This window comes from Diospyros lotus, chromosome 13, assembly GCF_014633365.1.
Source record: "Diospyros lotus cultivar Yz01 chromosome 13, ASM1463336v1, whole genome shotgun sequence".
Classification (NCBI taxonomy): domain Eukaryota; kingdom Viridiplantae; phylum Streptophyta; class Magnoliopsida; order Ericales; family Ebenaceae; genus Diospyros; species Diospyros lotus.
Window position 1 is genome coordinate 3,805,707 of NC_068350.1, and position 19,076 is coordinate 3,824,782.

Consider the following 19,076-nt stretch of genomic DNA (forward strand, 5'->3'; position numbering starts at 1 on the left):
TAAGAGCATACTAGGTATTTTACAGTGTAAGACTACTAATTTTGATGACAAATAATTTTGAATAATTAATAATTAATAATTATTGTAAAATATGTTCAATTAAACACAATTTATTAAAGTAATAAAATAGAAATCCGTACTCCATTATAATATAATATGAAATAATCAATTTAAGATAAATTAACTACACATCCTTTAAATTTTGGTCACGGAGAGGGTACATGATGTTACGCTACACCGCGTTGCTCGTGAACCGGCAACCGGATAGAACACCGATTCTCACTCTGCTCCGGAGGATAAAACCCACCAATAACTGACAGTTCATGGAGAAATCGCGGAGAACCTTTGCTCATCTTCTCTCTCGCCGTGGAAGCAGCCACTGCGATGCCTTTCTCAGCCGCTGCTTCCCGCCATTTCTCTGCAGCCTCTTCACCTTCACTTCCACCCCACAAAACCCTCTTCTCCATTTCCAGAAAATCAACCAAGTTCTGCTCCTCCTGGGCTGGCCCATCTCTATCCGTTGCCGTCTCTCTCAGGAATTCGTTCACTGTAAGTCCACAACTGACGCCGTCTCAGTGAATGTCATGTTTCTTCGGAGTTCGTTTATTATAGCCACTTGCCTTGGAATTTATATGTGCCTTTATTATTATTATTATTTTTGAAATATGACTCTGGATTGATGAAGAAGCAGACTTCAATTAGTGACACGGGTTTGGGAATTGTCAGTGGAATCATAAACCAAGTGGGTTTGGCCATACAAATCCACTTATTTCTGTTCAAGGAGTAAAACGAGATACCAAACCTTTATCCTACTACCTCTTTTGCTAAATATTTGTTTCATTTCATCCACCCTCCTCACAATAATCTGTAATTGTATTGTTCTTTTATCTCACATGATCAAATCATCTTAATCACGTTTCACACATCTTATCTTCACCAAGAGTACCTCTGCCATTATCATGAATAACCTTGTTTCTAGTTTTATCTTTTGGTTGTATATGTTTTGTTTGCAGAGAGAGATATGGAGCTTGGTGAATTCCAGCAGTGTTGTTACTGTAAGAAGGGATATGCGTGGCATTATCAGGGCAGAAATGTTTGGTCAGCTTACAAGTGGCCTGGAGGCAGCTTGGAACAAGCTCAAAGGAGAAGGTTTTTCCTTTTCCCTTTGTAATGTCATAAGATTTCATCACAAGTATAGTGATAGTCTTTTGACTTCTCAAGAGTCATTAAACTTGACAAATGTTCTATATAGCAAATAGCAAGTATGTTTGAGTGAAACAAGGAAACTTATGACTTTAAGGAAATGAATGTCATTTTCTCTAATATCAAACTAACATAAAGAGAATTTTATGAACTTGGCCTAAGGCTACCAATAATTGGATTTTGGTGGGTTTAGAATATAGGATTAGGTTTTGGAAGCAGATAATGAGTTCTAGGTTTCTTATATGGGAAAAAGAAATAAAATTAGTTGGTTTAAAAGTCTTTTGGCTAAACTTTCAAAGCTAAGGCAAGTTAAATGGTGAGTAATTCAGCAGTTATAATGGTTGAACCAAAGGCCCATAGGTAAAAGAGGGGCCTAGACTAGGTAGTTGATTAGTATTTGACTTCTTAATGCTTGGAGTTAAAAGCACACATTCTGAATATTGTGAACACGTAATTTGACCACACTTTTGTAGTTTTTTTTAATAGAAAAAGAAAGGGGGAGGGGAAGAGAGGAGAAATTAAACTTTACTTACTCAAAAGTGTTGGCAAATTTACATAAACACAATCTCAAGTTCTCATAACATTCACTTCTCTTCAGTAGAAAGCTCTAAGTCACATCATGGGCTGCTAGGTAAAATGTAATGCTATTTAGATTTTGACTAGCAAGGAGGAAACTAAGTTTATTAGACCGACTTAGAATATTATATCTTCAAATATATAGCATTTGTAATGTTTTGATATTGACAGAAATACAGTTTGCTTCTTTTGTAACTACTGATTAGTTCCATTATTCCAAAAGAATTGTTTGTTATAGGATGGATGTAGGCTACCTCTTTCTCAATGACCTGTCTTGTTCTCAAGAAGGTTCTCAGGTGCTCAGAAGACCTTTGAACTCCATATTTAATGGTCCTTTATAAGAATGAGATGTTCCCCCTCTGGCATGCACCTTTCACAGAATGGCGCTTCCAAAGCAGGAGGCTAAGCATCATGGTAGATGTATGCCTTAACACTTTGCACACAAAACCTAACTCCTATTCGCCTTGATGTCTCTCCAGCTTTGATTCTTTATTCTCAATTGTGCCCAGAAGCCCTACTGTCTCTTGCCAAAACTTTGTAAGAAAGCAAATGCTTTATGTTTGATCCTATCTGCCGGTGAATTGCTACTATTACCTAGTTTTTGATATTACAAGGAGAACCTCAAACTTATCCCAAAACTTCAGCTATAATTTCATAGAATGCTCCAAGTGAATTTAAGATTGCTCATTTTTGTGTTGACATATTCCGCACGATCAACTTCAGGATTTCTTGCCAACATTGAATTGATTGTGTTTTATTCAAGTTGACTAATTGACTTTTCATATCTGTTGTGGTGCAGAGGTCTTGACCAAGGAAAACATCGTGGAACCAATGCGAGACATTAGGAGAGCGCTATTAGAAGCAGATGTAAACAAGTCTATATGAATCTGTAGTCCAAAAGAAATTTCATATTTTTATGCTTTTACGTTTTACTTGTAGGAGATTGTATTTGATGTATAACATTAGTAACTATCCTTTGCAGGTAAGCCTTCCTGTTGTTAGAAGGTTTGTGCAATCTGTAAGTGAACAAGCTGTTGGCGTTGGCTTGATTCGTGGTGTGAAACCAGATCAGCAATTGGTCAAGGTATGATTTGCCTTAAATTAACGACACTTTTTATTGGGAAACCATCAGAATGCTATATAATTATATTGGAGTGCAATAGAGTCACCTACATGTTGAACATTTAGTGGATGATCCTTTATGCCTATAAGGGCTTTTTTGATCTTTTCAAGTGCAAACAAAATTTCTGTGACAAAGCTTCTATGCCCATATCCACAGACTGAGAATCAGCACAAGTTGAGAAATGTTTTAGCTAATTTTTGTACTTTATGGTAGAAGCTTTTGGGTTATTATTGTTGTTGGATATTGCCAGTAACCTGTTGAATTACAAAGAGGTATTACTTCCTTCTGGTATGCTTCAACTTGCACTTGAGCTTATGCCATTTCATGCAAGAATCTATTTCCGTTAATGTTCTGCGGATCAGAGGTGACTTGTATATACCTATACTTCCTTGTGACAAGGAAACATGAATAGATGTGAGTGTAATTCATCATCATCATCCCCACAAGCTTAAATCCTGTTATGTGAGGTCAGCTAACCATATCTTCTGTAAGACCATTATATCTCATGTCATTTATAAGGATTTCCTAGTTTTCTTTGGTCTTCCTCGTATCTCTTTTACTACAAACTTCTTTCATTCCATCCGTTCACCTTAAAGATGCATGTGTTGATCTTCTAACTGAAACATCATTTATGTTGCAGATTGTACATGATGAACTTGTAAAATTGATGGGAGGAGAGGTTTCTGAACTGGTTTTTGCTAAATCTGGGCCCACAGTAATTTTATTGGCTGGTCTACAAGGTGTTGGAAAGACAACTGTTTGTGCAAAGCTAGCTTTTTACCTTAAGAAACAGGTGGACTTTCAAAAGCAATTCTCTCTCTCTCTCTCTCTCTCTGCACGCGTGTGTTTATGTTTGTGTCTGTTTGTAATGTGTCCATGAGTGTGGACACACATTCACACTGTGCAAGTTAATATATTGAAGCTGTGAGATAATGTGGATTACAGGGGAAGACTTGCATGCTGATTGCAGGAGATGTTTACAGACCTGCTGCAATTGATCAACTTGTTATTTTGGGTGAACAGGTATTTGGCTTTCATTATCCATGACAAGTCCTGCTTCCTATTCTAAGGTGGTGTAAATCTTGTCAGTTTAATATGCAAATAAGAGTGCTAAGCATTTCTCTTATTTTTGAAAACTTTGCCATGCTAAGTTTCTTTAAACTGTAAACAAGTATATAGTGTCACTGATGAACGAAGAGTTGGGGGCTTGGTGTAGCAAGATATCTTGTTTGGTTTCTTTGAAGTCAATCAAAAACAGCTGTTTTACTTATAAATATTTTAAGTGGTTTGCTTGTAAAAGGAATAATATGATAGGATACTGATTATCGAAAGGAACTACAAGCTGGAAATTAACAAAATGAAAAGAAACCTGGGCATTCGAGAGGCCCTTAACTCTCCCTAAGACTCAATACCAAAATCATCTTCCCTTTCTCAATATCTTCACCCTCTACATATATCCCTCTCTCCCCCCTCAACCGCATTCTGTTACGCAACAACTCAGCAATTTCCCCACTCTATCCCTTATGCACATGGCTGGCTGTTATGCCAGCCAGCCAATTTACCTACCCCACCCCTGCCTCTTAGACCTTCTTTGGTAAGTCCCATGAATCGGGACCTATCATAATACTGAACAAACATCTCATTCCTAATTTTTGTCTTTTGATCTGCTACCAATCCTGTCTTCTTCAGCTTCAGGATTGCATAATTCATTCTCATATTGAATAAGCTTGGGACAGGTGGATGTTCCTGTTTATACAGCTGGAACTGGGGTTAAACCTGCAGAAATCGCTAGACAAGGTCTAGAGGAGGCCAAAAGGAAGAACATAGATGTGGTCATAGTGGATACAGCTGGGAGACTTCAGGTTATATCACCTGCTAGTTTTGAAGATAGTTTTAATGTTTTTTCAAATTCTCTTTACTTTTAGTATGGCTTTAATTTCTCTTTTCTTTTCATTCTTTTTTGACAGATAGACAAGTCAATGATGGATGAATTGAAAGAAGTCAAACGTGCATTGAATCCCACAGAAGTTTTGCTTGTTGTCGATGCAATGACTGGCCAAGAAGCTGCAGGTGCTTGAATTCATGTCCAATTAAGCTCTATATTACCTTTCAAAGTTGCTTATTAAATAAAAAGCAAACAAAATATTAAAGAGACAAAAGTGGCCTTTTTAGTTTTTTCCTGCATTCTTGCTATTAATTTGCTATCTTTCACTGGAGTAAATAGTCTGTAGCATTAGCCTACTATATGTGCAGGCCTTTCTTTAGTTCCTTTTTTTGAGAGAAGTAGTTCTATTTGTCATTAGATGCAGTTCTGTTAAGTGTAGTTATATAGTTTAGTTAAGTTTGTTAGTTAGGATTTGTCCACTTGTCTTTGTACAGTTGTCAAGGTTAGTTGTATGTCTAACAGAATTAGTTGAGTTCACAGTCTATAAATACTCAACTACTCTTCTGTATCTAATGTCAAGAATCATTTTTAGTAAATTCAGTTTCAATTCTCTCTTTTCAGTTTCTTTCTTTTTCTTCATAGTAGCTCTCATTTCATGGTATTAGAGCCAACAACCTGCGTCAATGGCTGGAAATCAAGAACAATTGAGTTCTTCTTCTCAAAGTCGATACTGCTCCCTTTCTTCTGCCTCGCAATATGATTTCTCCTCCATAACGACAGCTTTCAATTACAGTCCCATCAAACCAGATAGTAATAACTATCTGTTTTGGAAAGCTCAGATCTTGGCAACAATTAGGGCTTTCAATTTGATCCCTTCATCAACAAATTAGAAAAATTTCCAGTCAAATATCTACCAGATCTAGATTCTGGTGATCCTAACAAACAGAAAGTAAATGAAGAATATCTCGCCTGGCTCAAATCAGATCAGTTAGTCCTAGGGTGGTTCTTCTCTACAATTAACAAAGAAGTTCTAGCTCAGGTGATTCATTGTGAATCCTCAGCACAGTTATGGTATGTTCTTGAGAACTTATATTCTCAGCAAACTATTGACAATTCTTTTCAATTAAAACAACAATTAAGATCTATCAAGAAAGATTTTTTATCTGTGAATGACTATGTCTTGAAGATTAAAACAATAGGACATGCTCTTGCTGCAATTGGTGAACCAATCAGTGACAAGGATCTTTTATTGGCTATTTTGAGTGGACTGGACAGTGATTATGAAACTGTTTTTAGTCTAGTTACCAATCAAATGGATGATATTAACCTAGAGAAGGTTCAATACTTACTATTTATGCATGAAAAAAGGTTATCTGTTAAGAATTCTTTTTCATCTTTCGTCCTAAGTTTTGAAGGCATAACTTCAATGAATGCAAATGTTGCATCTCATTCAAAGAATGACTGTGGTCAGTAGAGGAGGTTTTTCTAACAAAGGAGGTAGAGGTCAAGGCATATCTAACACGAGAAAAATATATTGTCAGTCGTGTGGGAGACCAAGTCGTCTTGTTGAGAAATGTTACCATAGGTTTGATAGAAATTTTCAACATTTTTCTAGTAAAAATTCTGGCACAGGAGGGTTATCTCAATCTGATTCAAGAACGTTATCTCAATCTGATTCAAGAGCTTATCTTGTAGCTCCTGGTGATCCTAGTAAAGTATTTCTAAGTGAGATTGGTTATATCCAGGGTTCTCACTATCACAATTCTTTGGATAATCAATTTACTTCTTCAAAAACTTGCAGTGATCCATCTTGGTTTGGTTACTCTGGAGCAACAAACCTACCTCCAATCTTCATAACCTTACTCTTCACTCTCCTTCTTAAGGCCCTGAGAAAGTTACAGTTGGCAATGGTAAGAACCTATCCATTTCAAATGTTGGTCTTAGTCAACTTTATACTCAAACCAAACTTGTTCCTATTGTTTCTTTACCTAATGTGCTTAATGTTCCTCACATAACTAAAAGCCTTATAAGTGTTTCTCAGCGTACAAAAGACAATAATGTGATAGCTGAATTTTATTCTGATTCTTGTTGATTAAGGACAAGGGCATGGGAATTGTACTACTCCGAGGGTTGCTTAAAGATGGTTTTATCAGTTGATACTTGCATTCAATTCTGTTTTTGGTTTAGCTTCTTTGCCTCATTTATCTGTACACTATAAATCTACCAAGTCTAAAATGTTAGTTTTGCAGTCCTCATCTTGTCATGTCACGTCTCTGAATAAAAAACACGGTAGCTAATAGAATTGCGTGTGATTAGTGGCATGCCAAATTGGGACATTCTTCTTTTCCTGTACCACAAATGAGCTTGAATAAAATTCATATTCCTTGTTCCAGTTCTTCTCTTTGCTTTTGTGAATCATGCAAACTTGGCAAACTGCATCATCTTCATTTTTCTAATTGTGAAATTACAGCCAAGAAACCTTTAGAATTAGTTTATTCAGATCTCTAGGGTCCAACTCCTAATGTATCTACTGAAGGCTATAGATATTTTATCATCTTTGTAGATACTTATACTAGGTATACATGGCTATATCCTTTGAAACTAAAATCGATGCTCTTTTTACTTTCATTGCCTTTCACAAATTTGTTGAATTAAAATATCACTCTAAAATAAGGGCGCTACAATCTGATAACGGAGGGGAAGTTCAAGCCTTCTTGCCATATCTTAACTGTCATAACATTCAACCTCGTTTGACTTGTCCTCATACTCATAAGTAAAATGGGGTTGCTCAGAGGAAGCATAGACATATTGCTGAAATGGGTCTTCCACTGTTAGGTCATGCTTATATGCCTTTAAAATTTTGAGTAGAAGCTTTTCAAATAGTTGTTTATACAATTAACCTTTTACCGACTTCTCCTCTCAAATTTGCCTCTCCTTTTGAACTTCAACCCTTTGGGTGTGCCTATTTTCCTTACCTTAGACTCTACAACAAACACAAGTTTACCTTTCATTCCACCACATGTGTTTTCATTGGATATAGTCATGTGCAATCTGGGTTCAGATGTTTACATCCCATAGGTTGAGTCTACGTTTCCAGACATGCTCAGTTTAATTCTTCCAAATTTTCTATTCTAACCCTATTTATGTCTTCTTCATAGTTTGTTTCTTCTTCTTTCTACAGTCTTCCTAGTTCATTTCTTCATTCCTCTTCTTTTTCTAATCCTCAAGTAGTACAATCTCCTACTCCTTTTTTAGTCTATATACCTACTAAGCAACCACAAAGTTCTCCTTCATTACCTACATCATCTAGGTCACAACCTGAGCAACCTCAGCATCATCCTCTTCCTTCTATTCATCCTAATATCACTTGTTCCAAATCTAAGCAACTTTTGGCCTCTTCACCTCATGCTTTGGTGAGTACTATCGAAGCTAGCTCAATTAGTGATGCTCTCTTAGATCCTGGGTGGGTTAAGGCTATGCAAGAAGAGTTTAATGCCTTGCAGCAAAATGGTACATGGGAGCTTGTTCCTTTTTCTCCTGATATGAATTTGGTTAGCTGTAAATGGGTGTTTCATGTTAACTATAACTCAGATGGATCAGTTCTGAAGTTTAAAGCTCAGTTAGTGGCTAAGGGTTTTCATCAAAATCCTAGTATAGACTATGCTAAAACATTCAGTCTAGTGGTTGAAGCACCCACTATACGTGTTCTCTTTTCATTAGCTATGCTTTTGGCTGGGATATTCAATAGTTTGATGTGAACAATGCCTTTCTCATTGGAGATTTGACTAAAACAGTCTACATGTCCCAACTTGAAGGTTTTGTTAGCTCAGAGTTTCCTTCCTATGTTTGTAAACTAAAGAAGTCTCTCTATGGTCTTAAACAAGCCCCTCATGCTTGGTACACAAAGCTTAGAACAACTTTGCAAGATTTGGGTTTTGTAAGAGTAGTTTCTGATGTTTCTCTTTTCATTAAGAAGTTTATTCCTGCTATTATGTTCATTCCTGTGTATGTTGATGATATTCTTATCACTAGTTCAGATCCTAAGGCTTTCAGTCCTTTATTCATGAGTTAGACACTTACTTTGCTCCCAAAACTCTGGGTTCTATGAATTATTTTTGGGGTTTCGAAGCCTACAGGGATAGCAAAGGTCCCTATCTTACTCGGTCCAAATATGTTGTTGATTGGTTGAAAAAGGCTAGTATGCAAGACTACAAGCCATGTTCTACACCAGTTAATCTGGGAAGTCCTCTAACTGATGATGGTGAAGTATTTTCAGATCCCTCTCTATATAGAACTATTATTGACTCCCTACAATATTTGACTTACACCTGACTCAACATTGCTTTTGTGGTGAATAAACTTAGTCAGTTTTTATTTTCTCCTAAACAACAACATTGGTTGGCCTGTAAGAGGTTATTCAAATACTTAAAGGGGACTATTAGATTAGGCTTATTGTTCACTCCTTTATCTGATTTGCTAGGTTTATACAGATGCAGACCATTCTGGGTGTAGAGTAACATGCAAATCCACAAGTGGATTGTGTGTTTATCATGTAATAATCTCTTGTTTGGAATTCCAAGAAACAATCAGTGGTTGCAAGGTCAGTTGGGGAATCCGAATATAGAGCTCTAGCACAGGGAGTTACTGAAGTTTTGTGGCTAAAGTCTCTATTTGCTGAACTGGGCTATTCATTTACTATCATCTGGTGTGGCAATATTGCAGCTAAAAGTATTGCTGGAAATCCTGTCTTTTTCACTCACACACCAAACATATTGAAATTGATGTTAGAGAGAAAGTTGAAAATGGTGAGGTGGAGATCAGATATATTCCTGCACAATATCAAACAGCTGATATTCTTACCAAAGATCTGCCTAGAGATAGGTTTCTCCTTTTATGTAATAGACTCTGTCTAACATTGTCTCCTAACTGTGCTGTTTAGGATAAACTACAGTGGACTTCTAAGAAGGATGTTTCAAGAATATTACTCTAGTGCATTCAACAGAAGACTCTCAGATCTGCACAAATTCTAGAGACTAATTTGAGGGGGAATGTTGAGGGAAGTAGTACTATTTGTCATGAGCTGCAGTTCTGTTAAGTGTAGTTATAGTTTAGTTAAGTTTATTAGTTAGGATTTGTCCACTTGTTTTTGTACAGCTGTCAAGGGTAGTTGTATCTCTAATCGAATCAGTTGAGTTCACAGTCTATAAATACTCAACTGCTCTCTGTTTCTGATGTCAAGAATCATTTTCAGTAAATTCATTTTCATTTCTCTCTTTTCAGTTTCTTCCTTTTTGTTCATGGAAGCTCTCATTTCACTTTGAGCTATGAGTTTATTGAAATTTTTAAATCTCCTAAAACAATTTAAGTAATGTTAGATAGCAATTACCAAGAGAACATTTTCCCTTCTATCAGACCTTATGATGCAGATACTAACTACTATGTCATAGATGTAATTCCATTCAGTGATCTCTAATAGAAAAGACATTGTTTCCTTCAAATTATGGTTGGCCCCTGATCGATGTGACAGTAAAAATATAGTCTAGAACCCTTATTGCTACCCACTTTTTCTATTTATTTTTTTCTCCCAATATGTAGATGAATGTGCATTGCCAACTATAACTCCCACTTGTCTTCATCTAAAAATGCTAGCTGAAGTTATCTTTTGAACCCAGGACCTCTTGAATAAACTACCCAGATGTGGGATTGGATCATGAGACTCTCCTTTAGGTTCTAGTGCCAAAAATTTTATGAAACAAGTCAATCTGAAACAAACTCTCTGATATCACTTCTTGTGTGATAGACTTGTAAGATCAAAAGTTCGCTCTAATACTATTTGTAACTCCACAGGCCCTCATGTATTATCCAAAATAACTCTTGGTTAATTGGACCTCCTAGTAAACTATAAATATGGAATTGAATTCTGTGAAACTCCCTCTTTTTAGCCTTTTGCGCGTCCTTACTAGGCTAGAAATCTAGGCCCATAAATTTGATTTAGGTCAATCTCAAAACACTTTCTCTTGTCTAGAAATCTAATCTCGTAAGTTGATTTAGTTCAATCTCAAATACTCTCTCTTGGTCCACATCCAGGTAATAGTGGTTGTGAGTTACTCTGCTAATTTTTAGAAGGCTTGCCCCAAAATGCTAGCTAAAGTTTTCTTTTGGACTTTATGGCCAAGAATTTACACAAGAGCAGTCCATTAGACTAATAATCTGGAATTGGGTTGTGGCACAAACCACTCTTGGAAATGGTTGAAAATTAAAAAAAAAAAAAAAAAAAGGGTTTCCTGTTGCTGAATTGCTTCAGATTTCTTCTTGTCTTTTCTTTCTCTTTAGGTAGATCAAAGCATTCTGTCTTTTTTTTTTTTTTTCATTTTATTGCCTCTTCAGAAGAACTTATTGTTGTTTGATCACAATCATCTGACTTTTTGTTTGGACAATTAGTTTCTATCTTGTATTGGCATATTCTTGTTTATATTGCGAAAGATTTTGTGATGATGACATAAGTATGCATTCCTTGTATTTATTTGACCATAATTTCTATTAGAAGGATATAGCTTCATAGTCAAATGGTCAGTCACACCATGTCCTTGAGACCACATTTGAACAGAGGCTGACCATGATAGATAATTCTTGCCATTCAATTTTTCAGTTGTAATGGCAGGAATACTAGAAAAAGACGGTACAATCACAGGTACAGTCACAGGAGAAGACAAATTCTCCCTTCAGGATTTTACGATGCCATATCTCAAAACCCAATCACAACTGAAATCTGAAGCAACAGCAATAGCAAATCAAATCAGCAACAGCAAGGAGGTGCTGTGAACCAGATGAACCAGATCTGGAGGTGTCGCAAGAAGGTGTCGCTGGATCTGGGTAAGGTGTCAGAAGGCATCACCAGATCTGGAGATGTCATGATCTGAAGCGTCGTGAACTTGATCACAAAGAAGAAGATGCGAAGGAGTTGTCAATCAAAGGGCCAAAACTTGCCTGGAGATCTCGCTGCATCTGGAAGTAATTGCAAACTTTGAGAGATCACGAGAAGAAGAAATGTCGTGAAGAAGTCACAGTCAGTTATTGCGGCGACAGTGATTGCGGTGAAGGCGGTGGTGATGGCAGCAGCTGTTTAGGATTAGGGTTAGGGTTTGGCTGCTGTTTAGAATTAGGGTTATGGCTCTGATACCATGTTTGAGAGAAAGAAGAGGGATAAATATTTTATTCATAGTTAGGTATATATACCCAATTCTACAAGGTACAATGAAGGGAAGACATAACACCATGTCAACACTATAAAGCTATATCCTTCTAAAAATTTCCACTCTCATTGCTCTAGAAAAATAGTTTCATGGTATCATCTGAAAGCTGTCCCTGAAAGTTTTTGAGAGTAAGTGAAAACAAGTGCAAGGATGCAAGTACTACCTTTTTTGGTAGTTCTGTCAAGACCCTCTAGGTTTATAAGAAATTATGGTCATCAGACCAGTTAATCCTTCTTGTTTGAATTTGACTATTCTTAAAAAGAAAATTTCTGCATCTGCCCTTTTATGCATGGCTGCAGATATTTTTATTAAAAGATTTTTCAGTATAAAATTTATTCCTCGTAATATTTTGCTGACAACTTTCACAACTGTGCCTTTCATTATAGGCAGCTACAGCTCTGATGTCTATTGATGCTCTGTTTCATGATTTCGCATTGTAGGCATTTTGTGGATCATCTAATTCAGTTTTAGGCTTCATTTGTGTAAGAAATAGTAGCATGCTTTGCCATATGGCATAAGTATGGTAGAAGAAGTACATATCTTTTGCAGGCAGAAGACTCTCACTAAAGCAGTCCACTTTTTTTCTGCCTGCGTAATCATTTGACTGCATTTCTTAATTTACAATATTTGTGCCATGCATGTGTGTGTTTGCACCATTTGTTATTCATGCAATAATGTTTACTGAAATTCTGTGTTTTAATTCCCCTCATTATCTTTATTAATCTTCAGCTCTGGTCACAACATTCAATCTTGAAATTGGAATTACTGGTGCCATCTTGACAAAGCTCGATGGAGATTCCAGAGGTGGAGCTGCTTTGAGTGTTAAAGAGGTTGGCATCATTATTACCATGGGACTTTAAAGCTATCTTGCTTAGAGTTTCTTTTCTCATTGCTTCCTTCCTCGTGAAATCAACTACTAACTTTCAGTGTCAAAAAGGTAGGCACTTTATGATAGTTTAAGAAGGCTGTCAGTGGTTTGTATTATCATTTAATGACAATTAGGCTAATTGTGAAAAACCTCTGTGTGTGTGTGTGTGTGTGCATGCACACCCATGTGTGCCCTCTTCTGTTGTATGATACAAGATGTATAACAATAGAGCTCAGAACATCTAATTCAGATACGAGTTTGATCCTGGTCAAATCTGAAGATGCACATTGATGACATAGTGCATGGATTTTTTGGTGTTTACTAAGGGTTGATGCTTGAACTCTTCTATTCCCCTAGTGTACTTGTGTCCACGTGGATATGACTAGGGAACAGTGTATGGTATATGTGCGCAACTTTACTAAATTAACTAGTTGGATCTTTCATTTTTAAAATTGTCCAGGAAGAAGAAAGCAAATAGCATAAATGAGATGTGTGCAACCTAACCAATTAAATAATTGGATCCTTCATTTTTAACATTTTCCAGGAAGAAGCATCCAAATAGCATGTAGATTCCTTGCTTCTATCAGGGACAGGAGTAAAGCCTTGGTTTTGCCCTAAATATCTAGTACAATCCGAAACAATGATAAATATGTTATTATTTTAGTATATGCTCCTGCCTTAAAGTTCATGACATATCCATGACCTTACCCAATTTTGCATTCATATTCCTATATTCTAATCTTAAGGTTTTAGGGAAGTCTGATGCCTAACATGTATCCATACCCAATGCTAAAGTCCTTTTATATATTATTAGAAAACCCAAATTTTCAAGTTTTCTCCTGTCAGCATGCTGGAACATTTTGAAACCCCAATTTAATATGTCAAGTAGGAAGAAACAGTTATTTCTAATCAGTTTTGGAAAAACACGAACGTTTCTTCTTTCTAAGTTCCAGAACCTTTCTTGTGCAACTTACTCAATCCTGAATAAAATAAGTGTCTTGCATGGTCCATAGCTCTTTTAACTGTGAGGTGCAGAATTGCATAAATTTTAGTTGATAATGATAAATTAGATGATCGAGGACCATCATGATATGGACTTTGGTGGTTGGATACTTGTATAATGTTGATGTGGCTAGTCATATGGGCAGACATGGTACGTGAAAACAAAATTTTCAATTCTTGTTGTTGGAGTAACAATTTTAAGGGTTGAAGTCTTAAAACATTTGTTCACTTATTTTTTTTTTTCTCTCTATTTGGAAGAGAAAGAAAGTAGACTCATGGGCTCTTTTATGTAGTAGAATGATCTGCACATGTTTAGCTGTTAAAACAATTTGCATCTGTTGATTTTTCATAAAATTGAAAAACATGTATAAATTGTTTATTCAAAAAAGTAAAACATGATGTTCCAATTTGTTTCACAATTTTTGTTTTATAAAGAAAAAATACACCCACATAGTTTTTTTTGTTGTATTTTGCATGAACTTTGATAGTGGCTAATGATGGATGATATTCTATCCTACTGGTTTGAGATATTTAAGCTGTGGGTATGGCAGAGTTTTCCATCTGTAGTTGCAACTCTTCCTCAGTTCTTCTTGGGTTCTTTAACTGTGGAAGATTTTTCAGTTTAATCATGAAAAGAATTTTTGTATTGCTTGTTTCTTGTGTACTGCACCATTGTAGGTATCAGGAAAGCCAATCAAACTTGTAGGGCGGGGAGAGCGCATGGAGGACCTGGAACCTTTCTACCCAGATCGTATGGCAGGAAGAATTTTAGGAATGGGAGATGTTCTCTCATTTGTGGAGAAGGCACAAGAAGTTGTGAGTACCAATTGATTTAATAACTATTTTTTCTCCAATGAATTGTTGCTTGATATAGCCCTTAATCAAATTATGAGTAGATGCGCCAAGAAGATGCTGAAGAATTGCAGAAGAAGATCATGAGTGCAAAATTTGATTTTAATGATTTCTTAAAGCAAACCCGAGCTGTTGCACGTATGGGTTCCATGAGCCGTGTTATTGGAATGATTCCAGGCATGAGCAAGGTATGAATTTTAATTTCTCTTGTCTCTGCACTTATTTTACATTTTCCCCACTAGTTTTTACTATGTGTTTGCATGAGGTGGGCATTATGTTCTTAAAACAAGTAGAGTGAAATGTCAGTTTCAGAGTTCAAGAACTCTCTAATTATGTTCAAGTTTCCACTCACTTCTTTATGAAAACAGATCACTCCTGCACAAATTCGAGAAGCAGAGAAGAGCTTGAAGATAATGGAAGCAATGATTGAAGCAATGACACCGGGTTATTTTCTTTCCAATCTGTTTTATAGTGAGAAATAAAAATTGAATTGTTTATTTTCATAGAGACCAGAAGTGCTCTATGTATGCCTGGAGAGGAAACTTTTCATGTCATTTGCTTAGCCACAGTAATAAACAAGAATAATTTTAAGTGAGGGTGGCAGACACAGAGAGGGAGAGAGAGAACCACACAGTAGGTGAGCAGAAAGAAAGTTATAAGGTGTGAGAAAACTGGACTAAAAGTAATATAAGGAAATGCCCTTAGAAGATAAAACAGAGGGAGAAGATCAGTTGCAGCAAATACTAGACAAGGAATAGAAATACCAAAATTAATTGCATGGAAGGGAATAAATTGATGAAACTTGAAAAATCAGGAAAAAAAATGGAAACAAGAGATGGCAAAGGGAGAACCAACCATACAAAAGAGAAAATTTTACTGTTGAAAATAGCTACGAATTCCTCCTGTCCACTTGCTTCAATCTGCCCACTTTGGAGCCAAAGGCACCAAAGAAAAAAAAAATTCCTTGTTTTATCCACTTTTACCACCCCCGCTAAGAATAAACATATACTTCAAGGGAAGACCTGCAAAAGGCTGGACGACCACAAGTCATAAAGCCAAAGGCCACTTATATCTGGTCACCATGCTAAGAATAAACATATACTTCAAGGGAAGACCTGCAAAAGGCTGGACGACCACAAGTCATAAAGCCAAAGGCCACTTATATCTGGTCACCATGCCATAAATGAGAAGGTGGTCTGCTACCTCTCCATACTGCATATACATGCAGCAGTAGCTGATACGTATCTGCCATCTTTTATCTGAGTTAATACTAGTGTTTAGCTGACATACATAGAACTATAAGAGGTTTATATGCACTTGAGGAAGATGAACTGGGGAGAAAGGATGCACATTGTGGAACAATTTTTAATTGTGGTAACTCAACTCCAGGTGCTGAAGAGAGTCATCCTGCACATAACCCACAATTTATCCACATGTTATGTCTTCATACGAGATGCTAAACAGGTTTCTGAAATGCAACACAGGGAATCATATTGTATAAGTTATATTAGACAATGTCTGCTACTTGGATATAGTATTATCACAGGGAATCATATTGATCTGAACATAAGATGGCGGAGGTCATTTTGCACTGTCCTTCCCATCCCTTGGATCATGCTTTAGTTTGGAATGATTTCTCGCTAGGATTTCCTTGGACAACTTACAGAACAGATCTGACTAGAGAAAATATATGTTCATTTTATGTTCTATGCATTCTGATTTGAGAATGATATCACGTAACTAAGTAGTACTGTATTTACTAAAAATTTCGTCCCCTGCCTTCTGCTTATGTTTGGAAATGAGTTGCACCTTCAGTCAAACCTGTTTTTTGTTCAAAAGTTATATGCATTTTACGTTCCCTCCTTAAACCATATTATCTTACTTCAAGCCTTTGCTCCTCCACATGAAGTTTTACTTCTGCTTTTATTCTACTTGTATCCAGAGACAATCAAGGTTTTAACCTTGATTGTGCGGCCTTCTGATTAAACAGACGTAGCACTGAATCTAGTTATGGAACTACTCTCAGTTTGTGATGTATTTATTTTTTTCTTTTTTTTTGGAGTGGATTTATTATCTCTTCAATTTTGAGTAATCCACGTGTTCCAATTAAGTAAGAGTTCTCAGGGTTCTTTCCTGAAAATTAGTTAAAGAGTATCACCTATTAATCCTTTCTGACTTGAATGAACTTTTGTAGAGGAAAGGGAGAAACCAGAGTTGCTGGCAGAATCTCCTGCTAGGAGAAAGCAAATTGCTAAAGATTCTGGTAAAACAGAGCAGCAGGTATGTAGAGCTGCTGCCTGCAGAGTGATGTAACTCAAATTAATACCAATTGTTTTACTGTAATTTCCCTACTAATTACCGTCATCTAAATTTTCTCACACCAATTAGGTAAGCCAACTTGTTGCTCAACTTTTTCAAATGCGGGTTCGGATGAAGAATTTAATGGGTGTAATGGAAGGTGGATCTATTCCTGCGCTAAGTAATCTTGAGGAGGCTCTTAAATCTGAACAAAAGGTGCCTGCCTTTGCTTATGTTCTCATTGCATGCCAATGTAGCTTTTTACTCATTCCGTATCATGGATACTTCCACCCAATTCAACTCCTGCATATCATATGCTTTCATTAGCTAGTTATTGTTTGAAACTGTATCCTGTATTTCCATTATTATTGAATCATATTGTTGCATAAATTTGTTATAAAAAATTTCAAGTACCTTGCCCAGGCCTGTCGACCTAACTAGCATCCTGGATTGGTCAGCAGGCAAGGTTGAATGTCCAACTTTGCCAAAGTTTCTTGATACAAAATGAAGTTACAATCTTTAGTCACTACTGTTGCAAGACTAAATAAAATTACTTGTCAATGACAGATATAGTACGTGTAATGCAAATCTTTCAAGGTCATAAATGTATGTTTAAACAGATGGGGAACCTATTTGATGTCCTCAGCTTTTTGCTGCAGCATGTGCATTTTCAATGGTATTTGGTAGTGCATCCTTTTTCTGGTTTCGTGAACTCCTGGATGATAAGAATTATTATGATAGGGAGGGGCAACCTCTCTAATTCCATTCAGGCCGTCTGATCAAAACTTCTACCCATTAATTTTTCTGTAATTATAACTACACGCCTATTCCCACTAGGTGGGCTAGCCTACCTTTCGTATCTATCTATGCCCATTATAACCTATATCATGTCTAAGATTTTCCCATCAAGTTCTTTCTTAGTCTTCCTTTATCTCTTTTTTTTTTTTTTTCTAATTTTTAATTATTATCAACTTTTGCTCTGTCCACTCTCTTCAAAGGGGCATCTATTGATCTTTTGTTCTGTCCACTCTTTTAATTATTATCAATTTAATAGCGTCTCACGTATCTTGTCCTTAATGAGAGCTCTTTTGACCTTATTACAAAAAAACCCCATTTCTAATTTGTCTTTCCTTGCATGCCCACACATCCACCATAACATTATCATTTTAGTTACAGTTATATTTCTAGTTTTGTCAGATAGAGGTACCAGAAGTTCTTGTGTGGTAAGTCCTGGTGGAAACATGCTTCCCTCACCTCCGTTAATTCTTTTGTTATTGGTTTATCATTTTAGTTGTTGTTTTTCGCGGTTTCTGAAGATATTTGCCAGATTGCTTATATGAAGTGGGTTACAGAAACAAAAATAGTTGCTGTGTATATTTTCCTTTAATTGTCTATGCTGTTTTCTCGATTTCTCTCTCCCCTGAATTGGGAAGTTAGTTACTTTCAATTGCAGAGTTTGTTTTTTAGTTGCTTTTAAGGTCATGAGACATGCTGGCAACATGAAATATGAACTCTTACATGTCAGGCTCCTCCTGGGACTGCACGGAGGAAGAGGAGGTCAGAATCAAGGAAGCAGTTTGTAGATTCGGCGTCCGCAAGGCCAAGTCCTCGGGGTTTTGGGGCCAGGAATTGAGCATCCAACCTTCACCCGAAAGAGAATGAAGACTAGAGATTAAGGGCTGCTGGCTCTCTGTTTGTATCTTTTCTCATTGGCTTTCTACTTAACATGGAACAACAGAGAGTTCCCAGATTTTCCCAGCTGGGAGTCTGAGCATGTAACTGGTTCTGGAAGTGGGCATTAACAGAGATGATTCGGGGCTTGTTCTTAATCTGAATCTATTGTTTCATGTGTATATCCCTCTGTTTGTAAGACTGCATCAATTGGTCTTTCATTTTCTTTAAATTAGATGCTGAGATGCTATTTTTATGTTAAAAATTAAAGGATTGGATTCTTTTTCTTTTATCTTTTATTAAAGGCACACGCAACGCGATGCTACGTAGATGCTGTCATAATAT

The 19,076-nt window shown here is 36.5% G+C and overlaps 1 protein-coding gene across 1 annotated transcript; it reads left to right on the forward strand.

The window, feature by feature from the left end:
* Positions 1 to 314: 314 nt before the first annotated feature.
* On the forward strand, positions 315 to 18,913 carry LOC127788323 (signal recognition particle 54 kDa protein, chloroplastic). Its single transcript, XM_052316467.1, has 15 exons — positions 315 to 549; positions 1,014 to 1,149; positions 2,579 to 2,646; positions 2,762 to 2,863; positions 3,543 to 3,695; positions 3,848 to 3,925; positions 4,639 to 4,764; positions 4,870 to 4,972; positions 12,770 to 12,870; positions 14,589 to 14,726; positions 14,807 to 14,950; positions 15,131 to 15,206; positions 16,957 to 17,042; positions 17,151 to 17,276; positions 18,586 to 18,913. Exons 1-15 carry the CDS (start codon positions 385 to 387, stop codon positions 18,691 to 18,693), a joined length of 1,710 nt encoding a protein of 569 aa, XP_052172427.1. The 5' UTR covers positions 315 to 384; the 3' UTR covers positions 18,694 to 18,913.
* The last annotated feature ends 163 nt before the right edge of the window (positions 18,914 to 19,076 follow it).